This window comes from Haliaeetus leucocephalus, unplaced genomic scaffold, assembly GCF_000737465.1.
Source record: "Haliaeetus leucocephalus isolate CR32 unplaced genomic scaffold, Haliaeetus_leucocephalus-4.0 Scaffold412, whole genome shotgun sequence".
Classification (NCBI taxonomy): domain Eukaryota; kingdom Metazoa; phylum Chordata; class Aves; order Accipitriformes; family Accipitridae; genus Haliaeetus; species Haliaeetus leucocephalus.
This window is the reverse complement of record NW_010972848.1, coordinates 1-15,498: the sequence shown is the minus strand read 5'-3', so window position 1 is coordinate 15,498 and position 15,498 is coordinate 1. Positions and strand designations below refer to the sequence as shown.

General features: G+C 41.6%; 1 protein-coding gene across 1 annotated transcript; it reads left to right on the top strand.

Moving 5' to 3' along the window:
- The first annotated feature begins 4,141 nt into the window (after window positions 1-4,141).
- On the top strand, window positions 4,142-13,359 carry IFNGR2 (interferon gamma receptor 2 (interferon gamma transducer 1)). The gene is made up of 6 exons (XM_010574125.1): window positions 4,142-4,264; window positions 4,737-4,912; window positions 6,867-7,015; window positions 8,414-8,567; window positions 9,657-9,811; window positions 12,283-13,359. The coding sequence occupies exons 1-6, from the start codon at window positions 4,173-4,175 to the stop codon at window positions 12,454-12,456; spliced, it is 900 nt and encodes a 299-aa protein (XP_010572427.1). The 5' UTR covers window positions 4,142-4,172; the 3' UTR covers window positions 12,457-13,359.
- The last annotated feature ends 2,139 nt before the right edge of the window (window positions 13,360-15,498 follow it).

Below are 15,498 nucleotides of genomic sequence, written 5' to 3'. Positions count from 1 at the left end.
CGGCGGAAGCCTGTGGGGCGAGGGCCCGGGCTGGGGCGGCCCCGGAGGGGGCTGGTGGGGGACAGCGGGGCCGTGCCTCTCAGCCCGTCCCCTGAAGGAGCCTCGGCGGCTGCCGGAGCCGCAGCGGGGATAGGCGGCGGGGGGGGCGGCAGTGGGGAGAGCCGGGCCGTGGCGGGTTTCGCCCTTCCCTCACCCCGCCTGTGCCAGCCCCTCTGAAGGACAAGGCCAGGTTCCTCCTGCCGAGCCCCTGCTCTTCGAAAATCTGCCGTCGTCTGGGCTGCCACCGGCTCGCCTCCCCGCCCGAGGCTGGCTCTGCGGCCAGCTGCCGGGCAGCCTGGCCCCAAACCGGCCGCGTCTGTGGGGGGGCGGCTGAAACCTGCACGGGATCAGCCTCGAGGGGCATTGGTACAGCATAAGTCGTTGATGTGGCTGTAGTTTGGATGTGGCACCCGTTCATCAACTGCGAATTGACGGTTTCGGTAGGATTGGATTTAGACTTCGATGTACGTGCTTTGTTGGGGGGAGGGGAGGTTTGCTCTTCGGGTCGGGTCTGAGCTATAGCTGGTACAATGCTGGCTTCAGTGTGTATCCCGGAAAGTGTGGAAGAGCTGCTGTGACACGTCCTGAATGAGGTATGCATACAGCGTGGTCCTTATTCAGGCACTCGGGTACCTCCATGAGTTCAGCACATCCGCTGTCACGTTTTCTCCTGTTCGTCAAGGGCTGGCTGGCCAGCCTGTGACTGGTGAGTCCCGTGGGGCTCTCCGGCTGTTTGGAGGCAGCTGCCGTTCCAGGCCTGCAGTCCGTGGCTGGACTTAAGAGCCCAAATGCCCATGGGTGGATTGAGGCGAGCCGTGGGGACCTGCTGCGGTCAGTGTTGCTCAGTCCCACGCCATCGGCAGCAGTGGGATTTCCCAGGGAGCTGTTCTGGTGTTCGGCTTCTACGCAGGGCCTCCTCCCTCTCTGCGCTCTCTCTCTCTCGTAGGCACAGCGTGCTGTGTTTCTTCTGTTGCAAATGGAGATGCTACGTATTAAAATCCGAGCCAAAAGAATAGCCAGCTGTCATCACCCGTCCCCACCTGGCCACACACTTCTGCTATTCACCTTTTGTAGGCTTTGGTGCTTGTCTGACAATATGAGAAGCCAGTTTGGTACACTAAAACAGTAAAAGTCCATCCAAAACCCCCGAGACTTCTTTTTTGCTGTTTAGCAAGATGATGTGGTCTAAGGCTGATGCAGGGGAAGGGATCAGAAATCATTCAGGAGTGGGAATGGAGTCTGTGAAACAGATGGCTAGGCCAAGCTGAGCTGCTTTCACTCACTGTAACTTGTGGCTTCACACTCTGCTATGTGAAAGCTTTGACTTGTGGCTTGAAGAGTTAGGAAGTCTCTGCATCAGGAAAAAACAATCTGAGCATTGTTTGGCAGATGCTTTAAAAGAACCGGTTCAGCAAGACCATCTTCCAGACAGAAAGGACAGGGCGTTTCTGCCTTTCCCTGGCTAAGGTAGTTTGGGTTTTTTATCTAGGATACTTGCATATATATATATGTGCTTTTTTTCTGAAGTGGGCATTTTGTTACTTTGGGTATGCAAGCTAATGATCGTTATGGAGTTCAGTGTGTGATTTCAGAAATTTAAGTAACTTCCCTTGTCAAGTTGAGATATCTAACCAAAATATGAATGCGTTCCTTTGGTGTGCTACAGAAACCGCTCCTTAGTGCAGTAGTATAGCATGTTGATGATCAACTACAGAGCCATAGATTTGATAGTTTTTTTTCAGTGTTTTTGAAGCTGGTAGGGGAAATGATCTGTTTCTGAATGCTAATATAAGGCAAAATAATCAGTGTGCAGTCTCGATTGAGGAGAAGAAGTACCAGCCCTTGTCCTTCATTGCTTTTTCCTTTTTTCTTTTTGATAAGAGGGAGAGGAGAGAAGGAAAAAAAATGCTAGTACTTGTGTTTCGTTCTGACAGCTTTCTTGAATTTTGTAAAATTAGTTTGTATCGGATGTCTGAGTGCACAGATTACTGATGGTGTGAGATACCTTGCCACATGCCAGACCAGCAGTGAGAGTGCAAGAAAGAATCTACGTGACTGGAAAGTGAAAACTTGTCTTGAATAAAGAAAAGGTTACTTAGTGGCCTTTATGTGAGAGATTAGTAGTTTAGCTATGGTTTCTAACTGTAAGGAATCTCAGACAGGTATGCAATGCTGAATGATCGATCTGTAGCCTAAGGCAATGTGCGTTTACTTAAAAGCACTACTCACTAGTTTCTTAGCCTCAACTTTTAACATACCTAATTAAAACTTCGAGAGCTTAACTAGTTCTTTGGTATTTTGGACTTAGGGTTTAATGCAACTTTATGAAGATTCATGTTGTCTTTTACCTGTACATGGAGGATGTTAAGAGCCTGGCATAATGTCTCTTCTGAAAGATAGTGCTGTCAGCATCAGTGTGCTGTCTAGTGCTGTGTATCAAAATCAGAAGTAGAAATCAAAAAGAAGAAACTTTTTAACATTATCCCCATATTGCCAAAGAAGGCTGGGGACAGAATTTAGCTTAAGTTGCTTGGTCTTCTGATCTTTTTTGTGTAAAAATAAACAAACCGTATCTTAGGAGACTGTTACCTTAAGAACAAAAATGAAATCTTACCATGTGGAATATCATATCGTGTCGTGTCATGGGTATCTTTGACCTTAGGACCTGTTGATCTAGTATGTTTAATGGTGTAAGGGGATCACTACATGGAGAAATAAATACAAGTCAAGTGTAGAAGGAAAACCTTTCTCCCTCTTAAGACAGGCAGGTGGTGAAGCCGTTGCCCAGCAAGGCTGTGCAGGCTCTGTCCTTGGAGGTTCCAGGACCTGCCTGGAGAGAGTCCTGAGCAGCCTGCTCTGATGTCAGAGCTGGCCCTTCTTGGGGCAGGGACTTGGACTGGAGACCTCCCCAGGGCCCTTCCCTCCTGAGTGACTGCAGTGCTGTGGTTAAAAGTGTGATGCTTTTCTGGTTTTAGGGGCATTTGATAACTGCCTTTTCCTGTCTTCCTCGCCGCAGCTTACTTGTGGTAATCTTAGTCTGTTTCTTTGGGCTATCTCAGTTCCTTGCCATTGGTCGTCTTGTCTTTCTGTGGTTTTTGGTTCTCCAGCCTGCTGTTTTGTCCTGTTTGCCAGCTAACATTTCCCTCCAGCTGCTCCCCCACTTCTCATCGGGCTTTCTCTACTTCACTCGCCCCTGTTTCCCCAGCCCTTGGTTCTCTGCCTTTTGCTTGGCTGCCCTCCTTCCCTCCACTGGTTTTTCTACCCCTCCGTGCCCAGCTCGGTGCCTGGCCTTTGGCCATGCTCCAGTCCCAATAGACGGCTTCTTCCTCTGCTCTGCTTGGGCTAGCAGAGAAGTGGTTCTTCTCCCGTACTAGAGACACAGCTCTTTGCTCTCCGCTGCTGCGTTGCTCGTCTCCTGACAAGCTGCTCAAGAGCGCTCGCAGCCTTTGTTCGCCCACAGGAGTTTATAGCATGACTGAATTTGGGTGGACGTTTCTCCTAGCAGAAGGCACGCCTTTAACAGAGGTTTCTGTCCTCCTCTACATTGTGAAATCGGTTTCAGAATTGGCGAAACTTCATGCTTGCAAGTGGAATGGTGCCATATGTGTTTGTGAATGTATATGTTTAAGTACGAGAAGGCTTTTTTTTTTTTTTTTAATCTGTTTCCTGGAAAGTTTCAGTGAAGTGACCACCCTGTTTTCAAACAAGTTAGCAGGAAGAAGGTGTTCTGAGTTGTTAACAAAGTAAAATGTGAGATGCAGACAATTGAAATAGATGAGCTTTTGTCATGACAAGTGGCAGTGGACCTTAATTTATAGCTTCATGGGGGAGCTGGGTGGGGTTTACTGTTTTGTACTTTCAGTGCTGTGTTCTGTGTGGAAGAAATAAAAGCAGTAAATTGCAGTTCAGTGCTTTGTGGATAGTAGGGACTTAAATGTACTGCTACTAGTGCACCTAGGAACGGAATGAGGAGGAGGAATGGTTTTACGTGCAAAGCAGTGAAAATGTAATATATGGTGATGGAGCTTGGAGACCAAAAGTTAGTTACTGTATGCTTGAATGCTTTAGTAGTCATTTTTATTCCTCTTCTTCCTTTAGAATCTTCTCCCCATTTACCGGCACCAAAGGATGTGATGGTTTATTCCTATAACTTTCGTAGTTCACTGAGATGGTCTCCTGTTAAAGTGGATAGAGGCTTGGTGTTATATACAGTCCATTTTAAAACGTAAGTAAATAGATCTAAAACCAACCAAACTAATTTTCTTCTAATCCAGTAACACAGTTGGTTAAGAAAAAAACAAAACACCTAAAAATTAATAAGCAAATGAAAGAATGAGTTGTCTATTACAGATGCTTTTATATATATCTGAAAGCAGTTTCTGAAGACTGACAGTCTTTCAGCCTGTGATATTTCTACTACACTGAGCAAAGATTGAAGACCTGAAAAGCACCCAGAAAGGTTGCATAGTTTCCTGAATAATTTTAGCCTTACCGAATTCTCCCTCACTAATTTTAATTTCTCCCCAGATACTGAGGAGATGCAGGTGCTGAAAGGGCTGTGGAGTTAAACCCACATGAAAGTGGTAGTTTTGTAACATACTCTGTTGTTACAAAAATTGTCTAGGTGGGAGGGATTGTATTTTAGCTGGTTGCACTGTTCTGCTGATGCTATATTTGTCCTTTGTTTTGCATTGCAGAGGTGCCTTTAACCAGTGGGATGAGATGAACTGCACCCGTATCACCCAGACTGAATGCAGTTTCCCCTGGTCACTTAAGGAGCGGCGCTGGACTGTTGTTTTGCGTGTGAGGGCTGAGCTAGGGCAAGTTACTTCTGACTGGGTGGAAACAGATCCATTTGTGGCAGAGAGAAACAGTAAGTGCTATTTATGATTTCAGTATGTCTCTCTCAAAGGAGATTTCTTTGAAAAAAATGTTTGTTGTCCGTTCTAGGCTTTTTTGACTCTATTATGTACAAAAGCCAAGTGAGAGAATTGTAGGTGTTAGTTAACAAAGACTACAATGTCTCTGTGTGTCACTAGGGATTTGATACTACTTAGTTCCTCTGTAGTAGGGTTAGCAGTGCGCCCTTTCAACAGGTATCGAAAGAGGAACAGAGGAGTTTCCTTGGGTGGTTAAGTCTTATAAAAACTACGACATATATTATGTTAGAGAGTTTTCCATTTTCTTGTTTCCCCACTTAGCACTGCCGCATGCACACATACACCCCCCCTTGATTTGTGGTAGTCTGAGTACAAACTACCTGTTTCTGTTGAACAGATCCCTTTTCTCATAAATATAAACTGTCCTGACTGCATTGTAGAAGGGTCAAGGCACACTTTAAATCCTGTTAAAGGTCAGCAATGTGCTTGTTCACACATTTATAAGATCTGCTCTTTGCCTTGCTGTGATTGGTTTCAGGATTAGAAGAAAGTAGATGTTGAGTTTAAAAATACCTCTAAAACGATAACGAAGCAGAGGAATGGATATATTGACTCTTTAGTTCAAGATCTCCCATACCTTGTGAGGAGCAGTGGTGGTCCATGCTGCAAAGAGTATGATACTTTCCCTGGTGACTTCAGTTCTGAATCTTGGATTTTCTCTAGTGGTAAAGAGTGTGGGGATGAGGAACTACCCAAATCCCTAGCTGAAGATTACAAGTGATGTATCCATTGTTTGTGATGCAGGATTGTTTGGGAGTGGGATCCTTTGGGGGTTAGGAAAGCGCTTGGCTAATGGGAATACAAGACAAAGGAGAGGCTTGGTGTGGGAGAGAGAGGTTTGTGTGTCTGTTTCTTGGGGGAGAAAGAGGAACATTATGTGATCATTCTTGTGTGACTGCCCTCAAGATCAGTTCCTAGACAGCAAGACCATGGGCTACTCAGTCAGGCTGTTCTCTTCCTTTAATGTTTGGGTCTGTCCCACTTGAGAGGGGAGCTTCGGGAATTTGCGAGGACACACAACAAGGTGTTTGCAGTTGTACAGCAACAGGAAGTAGAAAGAAACTGAAATTTCTCTATCAATATAAAGATCATGGGGGCCAGTCTTCTCTAAAGTAACAGTGGACAGAATAGGTCCTGCTGGAATTTTTGAGGTACAATAAGCAATGATTGCATGCAAGGATTGATTTTTACTAATTACCCCACTTCAGTATGCAAGCAGCTGTTAACTACTCTAATGTTTGCATGACTGCGTTTTTTGAGATCCTGGAGTGTTTTACAAATGCTGATAAAGTTAACTGGTGAAAGAAGTCAAGATACAAAGGATAAATGACTAATGACCATATATGATCTGTGATCACACAACTCTCTTGTATTAGGACTGACAGTACTTTATATAATATTTTTCATGACACAAAAGGAAGTCATCATCTTTACCCTATAGGGCAGATGGAGACATCAAAGCAAGAGGAGGAAACTAGTTATTCCTCTTCCAATCTATTGACCCAAACTGTGTTTTTTAGAGAACATGGAATATGTGGCAGGCTATTTGAAGGAAAAAAAAATAAAAAAATTGTATCACCATTAACTGCAGATAAATGCAGATACATTCTAGTGAATATTTACTGAATTTCCAGGGAAAGTTAACAGGAAACTTTCTTTTTTAATTACCGAGTTTCACTTATGCTTTCAAGTCTTTTCCCTTAGATTCATAATGAAGTAGATATCTTAAATGCAGTAAGTAGATGGGAAAATGTTGTATTCATTTTCTTGAGAAAAAGCTGTCAATATTTAGCATGTTTGCTGAGAGTATCTAAGTAAAGCTGAAGACAGTATGATGAGCTGTTCTGCATCCCAGAGGTTCACTGCTCTTTCTGTGTTTATTTTCAGCTACTATAGGGCCCCCTAAAGTGAACAGCGTGACTGAAAGCTCTGACTCGCTTCTCATTAGTGTCACACCCCCTTTTGGATCCGAAGCAGGTGATTTTCTTCAGTATCATGTGTCCTACTGGGAGAACACAACAAGTACTACTAAAAAAGTAAGAATTCTCTCTAATTTATTTTGTTCATAATGCCTTTCTGACTAATAGATATAAGTCGGTGTCTCTTGGCAGAACGGCAGAAGTGGAGGAAGAAAACTAATGTAATTTTTTTTCTCTAGCAGTGAAGGTCACTATTTGGTGTCTTGAAAAAAGTTAATTTAGTCTTGGCACAAGTATTGCATGTATTACGAAACTTTCAAAAACATCTTTTTTTCCTTCATATGAAACGAAGGTTAAATCACATTGCAGATCAAGGGAGAGAATCCACAAAGTGTCAAAGGTGGCTTTAAAATGACATTTAGATTCCAAAGTTTGCTTAGGCAATTTTGAAAACTCTGAAATATCCTTCCTCCTTTCCTGTGCTGGGCTTGTCTGTGCTGGCAGCTTCAGTAACAGGCTGCTTTGGCCTGATGTCGCCTGTTCCTAGGGCAGAGAAAGGCAGAGTTATTAGAAACATGCTGGACACAGCTGGGATAAGCTGTCCCTGTTCGTACTGAGACTTAGAGGTGTTGGTCACATGCGCTTGTGCTGCTATCTGGGGCCCTGGTAATTATGTTCTGGACAGGCCAGCATTGTAGGGAGGGATTAAATCACATTTAAAAAAAAAAAAAAAAAAGAGGAAGAAGATTCAAAAGAACGTCATTCTAAAGTCAAATGTTTAAAAATCAGAAGCAGAAAAAATATATTTAAAAAACCCTTTTGTTTCAAAGACCTTGCTAAATCTGAAACGCCTCCACTTCCTTCCTCTCTTGCACCAATGTGTATTTTTCTGACATATGTAAAATACCTTCTTGTTTGAGATTCAGGCAAGAAGTCACTCTTGTATGCTTCTGTAGGCTTCACTGAGGCCCTTATCCTAGCGCCTTACAGGTTAAAAATTCCCAGAAGACTATGGTGGCCGTGTGGAGACTGTGGAGGTTTTGCACTGCCCATCAGCTGTTTTCCTCTTCAGTAGAAGGAACTGAGATGGTGGAAGCTCTTCACTGAACCACACTTCTGTCAGCTTCCTCTGATGGTGGAGACACTTCCCATGGCTTGTTTTTCCCTCCCCCTTCCTGTATTGTGCTCACTGTCACAGTGAGCTGCGTCAAAGCCTCCAGCAGCATATTGTGGATAAAATGAGACCTTGCATCAGTTTTCATGCCTCTGCTGTTCGTGCCCTTACAGATGGTTTTAAATGGTGTAGGTTTAATTTCATTTAAAAATAATGAGATTTGAAATGCATTCAAGTAGGAAAGTTGAAATATATTTCACTGTTTCTCTTGTTTGGGAAGGCTGAATTATGAAGAATAAAATCTGTGCTTTTTGAATGAGAAACGTAAATATGGGGAGGGGATTTGTGTTGAAGACAGGTCTGGTTTTTACAGTAACTTTTTTTTTGTGTCTTTTAAACAGGTGATAAAGACAAGCAGTACACTATTCAAAATCAAAAGTCTAAAGGAATGGACACTTTATTGTTTTGAAATTCAAGTAGAATTGATGACACATTCAGATCTCCATTTATTTGGACTGCAAAGCATCCCAGAGTGTTACAGAACTAAAATTAGCGGTATAAACCTGACTTTTGTTATCTTTTGTATATAATGGGATGAGCGTAATACACGAGTCTTAAATCGTGTAACTGGTCACTTACATACGTGTATCTGTCAGGAGTGCTAAGAGCATCACTTATAGTAGTTCACAATTGTCATTAATGGCAAAATAATAAGGAATTTTTCAGTCAGTAATTGAGGGCCTGTGTTGTACTTTTTCCCCTCATCCTTTCCTTCATAAATACAGCTATGGGTATTACTTTCTAGAAGTATGCAAAGAAAGAACATACAAATACTTGGTCTTTAGAGGAAGTCATTGATGAAGGAGGTGGTGTTACTCTTGCAAATCTCCCTCAGCCACTGCCTCCTGCAGGACAGGAACATCCCTTTCCTCTTCGACCTGCTTCCTTCTCTGCATTTTGAGCTGCGTGGTTTTGTATGAGATAAGAGAGAGGGTGAGGGGAAGAGAAAGCATGTGCAAGATAGTGGACTTTGTCCCTCTCTTGAATCTCTCCGTGTGACCACCAACACACAGGCACAACCGATCTTTAGCATGCTACACTGGAAGACATGTAGATGAAACCTGCTTACGCAGTTTCTGAAGCGCCAGAGGAGCTGACCTCCTGGGGTAGTAGTGACCGAGTATTTGATCGCAAGCCCCTGAGCTGTGATGTTGGAGTCTATGATGCTCCTTTGCTGGAGAAGTGCATGTTCTGAAAGAGAAGCCCCTGGCATTAATGGCCCTTGCTGGCAACTTCAGGGTGGAAGCACAGATTGCATTCCCCGCCTGCCCCCTGCCTGCCAGCAGGGATTCCTCCAGCTCTGCATTTGCCCTGCTAGTGTGTCAAGTAGCTTGGCTTAGGCTGCGTGATTAAGGGACAGGAGCTCATGGGAGTTGGTGACTTCCACAAGGAATCACAAAACAAGCTACTTCTGAACACAGGTGTTTCAAGTGCATCTATAGTAGGGTTGTGATCCTAGCCTTGGAAATTATACTTTGATTACCAAGTATAGTAAATTTCAGCTTACTGTATACTTTTACATTTGATGATGTATAAATATGAACCTGTCATATGTATATGGTTTTTGTTTTTTTTCTTTTTCAGAGGCAACCAGAGCTGGATATATTATACTAATATTTGTGTTGGTGTTACTTTTTGTAAATCTGGTAGCAGTTGGTTTGTTTCTTCTGTGGAGACACCACAAAACAATTAAATATTGGTCTCGGCCACCTTTAGAAATCCCATCACACTTTGAAGAGGTATGTATAGGCATTTTATATTTCTCCCCCTTGCCCCCTCCCCCTGTAAAAGACAGTGATGATCTTGGAGTGACTATGAACAAAGCTAGTTGTTGCATAACAGAAATAGATATAAAAAATTGTTGACTTAGTGTAAACTGTTACTTTTCTCATATGGGATCTCCCACTTTATTCCTCTTTTACTCAACTGAATTATTTTTTTCTCTGCCTTAAGATACAAATGTTACAAAATCTGAGTAAGATTTTTTTGTTCCTTGACTACCCTTTGTCCACCCATTACTTTGCTTATCTAAGTCACCAGGCCTGAAACAGTTGCTCACTTTAAGCAAAAAGCTTTTGTGTGCTGCAGGACATGTACTTGGGACCTAGGTCTCTGATTAGATCAAATACGGAAAAGCGAACACTGATAGTTTTAAGAGCAAGGACTGACATGAAGACTAAGGGCTACCTAGGGGAATGCTCTTGGGCTTTTTCTTTTTTTTGCTGTAGGTTTAGCAATACTCGGATGAAAAAGTCATCCTGGGACTTTTTTCTCCTTGTAGCTCACACATTTCTGTACTAAACGATATTGTTTCAGTCCTGTTCATCTTCCTCTTTTTAGTATTGAAACAGGAAGTAGTCTTTACGTGAAGTTCTTGATTTAAAAATTCTTGTTCAGCATGCATTTTGTATTTTTAAAAGCTTGTATTTGTTTGCAGTTCTTTGAGGTGTATTTCTTTGTATATACCTGCATGTCAGAGTAGTCCATTTCACTATGGTAGTTCTGTGATTGTGGAGCTGGTTTTCCAGATTTTTATAGACGTATGGGTGAAGGAACCCAGACTTTCTGCAGAGCCCCTAGTAAATAATTTTCTCTCTTCATGCTACCTCAGCTACCGTTTCATGGGGGCTCAGTGGAGACAGCTGTATCACATATCAAGAGAAGTGTATCTCATGTAGGAGAAAAAAAATCCTTGTACAGTATACTAAAATAGTGCAGCATTCCATGCAAAGGACTTGCAAGAATAGGGTCTGTCATCGTGTTCTGGAGTAATTGTATTAATCTGGAAAATATGCAGCAAAAGTAGATACTCTTGAACAATAGTGAGCCTGGTTTTGGGCAAAACACTGATAAGAAATGAAGGAAAATCAGTATATATGCAGAATTTTGAAAATGTGTATTTCTAACAGGGATCAACCAGCCTGAGGCTTCTCCTCTGTAAAACACTTCCCATGAGTACAGAGTACCAATTATTTTAAAAATCTTCTACATTTTCAGAAAAATTACGTTTCCTTCTTTTACAGAAAGATCTCAGCTTTCAAAGTCTTGAGTTGTAGGGAACAGTTCTACCGCAGAAATGCCTTCACAGAGCAAAGTCAAACTGAGGTTCATTTATGTCTTGACTCTGCTAAAGTGGATGTATTTGAGGTTCCCATATGAAACGTTTGGTTTTAATACACCTGAAAAAATAATCCTGTTGCCCATTAGCCTTGCTATGATTACAGAGAAAGTGGTGCCTTAATTGAAACTAAGGTTCATTTTGTCCCACAACAGACATGACTTGAGCTGTGGTCCCATCTCAGCCAGATTATGACACCTCCTACAGTACAGAACAAGCTTTTGAGTAAAATGACAAGCTATGTTTTAACAATGTGAAGGTGTCTGTGTTCCGGACATTTTTTTTTTTTAAATTTTTTTAATCAGGATAAAAATGTTCAATGGCAGATTTTATTTTTTGGTTCAGTACATGAAGTGATGGATGGCTCCAATCCTCTGTGAAATACAAGATCAGCTTAGTGATAAGGAGAGTATATGGAGGTGGCAGGAGGAACAGAAAGCATTTTCTCTGGCCTACATTTTATGCATTCATTGTAAAGCTGATGACTTAATTTTGGAGGAAAGGGGAGCAGAGGGGAAGTCAAAGCAAAAAGTAACTACAAGAGAAGGATGCCACTAGAGTTTTCTGGTAATGGTAAAAGATGCAGATCCGAGTTGCCTAACACTGATTAAACCAGAATCTTAGATATTGTTTGTGCCATCAGTGCTTTAGGCAAGCTGTCAGTTGCTAGATTCCTGCAGTTGGAGAATATGTCCCCAGCAGTGTAATAAAGAAGTGTTTTCTTCTGTGGTTTGTTCTTAACTAGTAGGAATTTGCTTGAACGGACATGAAAAGAATATTGGCCAAAATTTATTTAAAAAAAACAGGAAATGCAGATGGCTTTAACTCACTTAAATGGATGTTTGCATGATTGATATTCCTGCCCCTCCCCCTGGAAATAAGGTGGGAAACTTTTTCCTTAAAACTAACTTTTTCCTTGTTTGATGTAATTTCAAGGAAATCCAGAATAGAATATATATTTAGCAGCTCTCACTGTGAATTCTAGACTGAAGCAACTTGCCTATAGGTGGTGGTACCTGCTCTGCTGCTGTAATTTCTAATACATCTGTTCTGTGGATAGATATCTAAACTGTTGTTTATGCCTTTTTCCAGTATTTGAAGGACCCTAGCATGCCTGTTTTAGAGGTGTTGGACAACTATGCTGAGGACGATCCCCATGATTCCTTATCTGTTGTATTTTGTGGAGAAGGAAGCCAAGCCTGTGGCCGCAGTTTGGATGGTCAAGCTCATTCACACAGCATCTCCAGTGACAGTGAAGTAACTTAAATGGCACCCTAGTGAGAGTGCCTGTACCAAGTCCTTGCAGAGGCTCCTGCCCATGAGCTCCTCCCCTGTGGCTGCTGGCAGGACAGATGAGCTCTGGGCAAAATGCAGCCACTGACAATCCTAAGCAAGATGTTGCTTCCTGGGAATAGTGTGGACCCTGAGCCTTTGTTTAAATGGCTTCTGCTGTGCTACAACAGCAACTGTATTCTGCCAAAGAGACTTAAAAGGTGGAACGTGAAAGGGAAATGAACACTAAATTTTGCCTGAAGAAAGACAGATGGTTATAAAATGGTTATATTAACATCATCGTATTTCCCACCCCAAATTGAAATAAAGCTTTGAGAAATAATAGCACTTTACGGTAGGAAGTAGTACAACCTGGAATTTTTCAGTAAGTGAATAATTGCACCATGAATTACTTTTATAGTGGCTTTTATTTTGTTGCCTTATTTGTGAAGTCCATGTTAGCACTCAACATCTATTATATCCACCCCAGTATGTTTTTCTGAATTGTTTTAAGTGTGTGTGGTTTTCTATGGCAGCTTCTTCCCTCTGGATAAAAATGGCAGCCTAAAGAGAAATTTGATAGTACTTCACCCTCCTCAGCATGAACCTGTGCAAAGAACTGCTCCAAGAAAGGCCTCCTGATATCTGCCTCCTAACGTGTTTGTGAGAAGCATTAATCTTCTGCTCCTGCAGTGAGACAATCATTCGTCACAGCAAAACAAACTTTAAAATAATTTTGCTCAGAATTTATATAACATGTATCAGTAATTATTAGACACTAAAATCTCTTGTTGACTATCAGATTAGTCCTGCAAATGAAAAGTTGACTGAGGGTTGTGTTTTGAGTGGGTCTTTTAAAGCAGAAGCAGAAGACTACAAGTTAAGCCTCACATCACAATCCTGTGGGGTCTGGAAGGTGTCTAATAAAGCACAAAGAACAAACAAACCACTTCTGTACTAAAATGATTGTTTTTATTTGACTTTTTTCCTGGGTTTGATACAAGTTGTTTAAAAAAAAAAAAAGAAATATGCTTGTTTATTTGCAAATGACTTGTTCAGGTTACTTAGGTCTGTTAATGACCCTGGTCACTGACAGAGCTGTGTGTTATCTGAGGTAATGCTGTTCCACCCCTTCCAGGAATACACCAGACTAGCATGAAAAATCAGTAACATTTTTTTCCAAAAGCTTCATGAGTTTGTTTCCTTGTAAACTAATCTCATCACTTGTGATTAGGCAACATGCCAAGACAACATAGTTATCTATCTGAAGACTTAGTCATACTTCAAGTCTGGTAAGAATTTTCAAGTCAGCCACAAGCTGCATAATACCTGCGTTTAAGTTCATCCATGTTCTTTTTATGTACTGTGCTGTAAACAAATGAACCACTACAGGCTCACAAAAGGAACAACCTAAATGCATGACAGAGGACATAAAGAAGGCAGCAGTTAAAAACATACTCTGTGAATAGTCAGCAATACAGCATACAACTTCCTGAATAAGCTCTACACTAGACTTCTGTTAGGGATAGTTGTTACTAAATATTTTTAGTTACACAAATAGGCCAAAGTTAAAAACCTTTTGTTAGGAGTAACTCGAGGGTTATCTTTGCAACTACCAACTGTAGCAGGCCAAGGCATTGCCTGAAATGAGCCATCCTTGTCCACCTTGGCCTGCACTGGAACTACCTGTGGTGTAAAAGTGGACCTCAGGCTACCTTGAATGAAGGCTGCATGGTTCTTTTTTACCACACCTGTTATCAGCTTAGGCTACTGAAAGAGACACATGCTCGAAGCTGTCTCTTTTCTCCTCTTACCAGCTGTGTAGAGAGCATGACTGTTCCAGTTCTCTAAAACCAGACGGGACAGTCAAGAAGTACTTACAAGAAAGCAAACTTCTAGTAGAAAATGCAGGGAACCTCAGAAAGAGCTCTTGCCCTGCTCTTAAGAAAACTCTTTTAGCCAGGAACTTAGATTAAAGCGCTCTTAAAGAGTTCTTCCAGAGTCAAACACTTAGCTTGTGCTGTTCAACTGTCAGGTGCAAGATACTGTAAATGGGATTAGTTACAGGCCACACGTTTCTCACTTAGTAAAAAAGCCAGCAAACATTCCAAAGCTCCTAAGCAAGAAGCCACCACACCTGAAAACACAAGCCTTGGTTAAAGGTCAGTACTACTTGAGCTATTGAGTACTACTGTACAATTAATTACCTTGTGAAGTTCACTATTTTGAGAATGTAAGATAAAGTTTATTGCAGTTTTTCTGAAGTTACGACCAAACAGACAACTTACTTATGTACAAAGCTATGATTAACACCAGTGAATATATCGTAACTCACTGCAGGATGGTAAAATCGGGATGAAGTTAGTCTAGCCAGTAGCACAATTTCAGCTGCAGTATTTGCTTCATATTCTGTCCACTGGAGAGATTCCCACAAGGGAGCAATTAGATGACTAACAGTATACAGTAACCATGCACAGAAGTTACATTCTGCAGTTTAATACCATTTGGTCAGCAATCTTGATACAGAGAAAGTTATAAAAGCTTGTAGACACAACGTAGATTCAAATGCTTTAAAAACCACATAGAACTCATAAGATAAGGAAGTCACCAACAGCAAAATGAATATACCAGATCAGTCCAAAGCTGTACAACATCATTGTTCTCCCCTTCTGTATACTCCAGCTAGAAGAAACAGGATCTCAATAATAGAAGCATTCAATAAAGTGCCCATGAAACTTAGGAGATAAATACATCTTAACTGGGGCAAATGGCAGTCCTAAAACAGGCAATTATTCCAAGGTAAGATTGTGAGCAATAAATACATCTGCTATATCCCCACTTGAAATGCTTGCCTTTTAAATAGAAAAGGTAATAGGTAACAGGGTAACTGTTCATTTATCAGCAAAAAGCTTCCCCTGAAGAAAATTATGCTAGCCTAATTTTAGAGATGTTAGACTGACTCTCATTTAGTCTTTATATTCCTTAAGTATAACTGGCATTGGTTTGTCTATTTTTTTGAAATTCTAATATCAGTAA

Coding starts and splice junctions, on each gene's coding strand:
- IFNGR2 (XM_010574125.1), top strand. CDS start 4,173: ATGGTTTATTCCTATAACTTTCGTAGTTCACTGAGATGGTCTCCTGTT. Junction 4,913..6,866: donor ATTTGTGGCAGAGAGAAACA/GTAAGTGCTATT, acceptor GTTTATTTTCAG/CTACTATAGGGCCCCCTAAA. Junction 8,568..9,656: donor TTACAGAACTAAAATTAGCG/GTATAAACCTGA, acceptor TTTCTTTTTCAG/AGGCAACCAGAGCTGGATAT.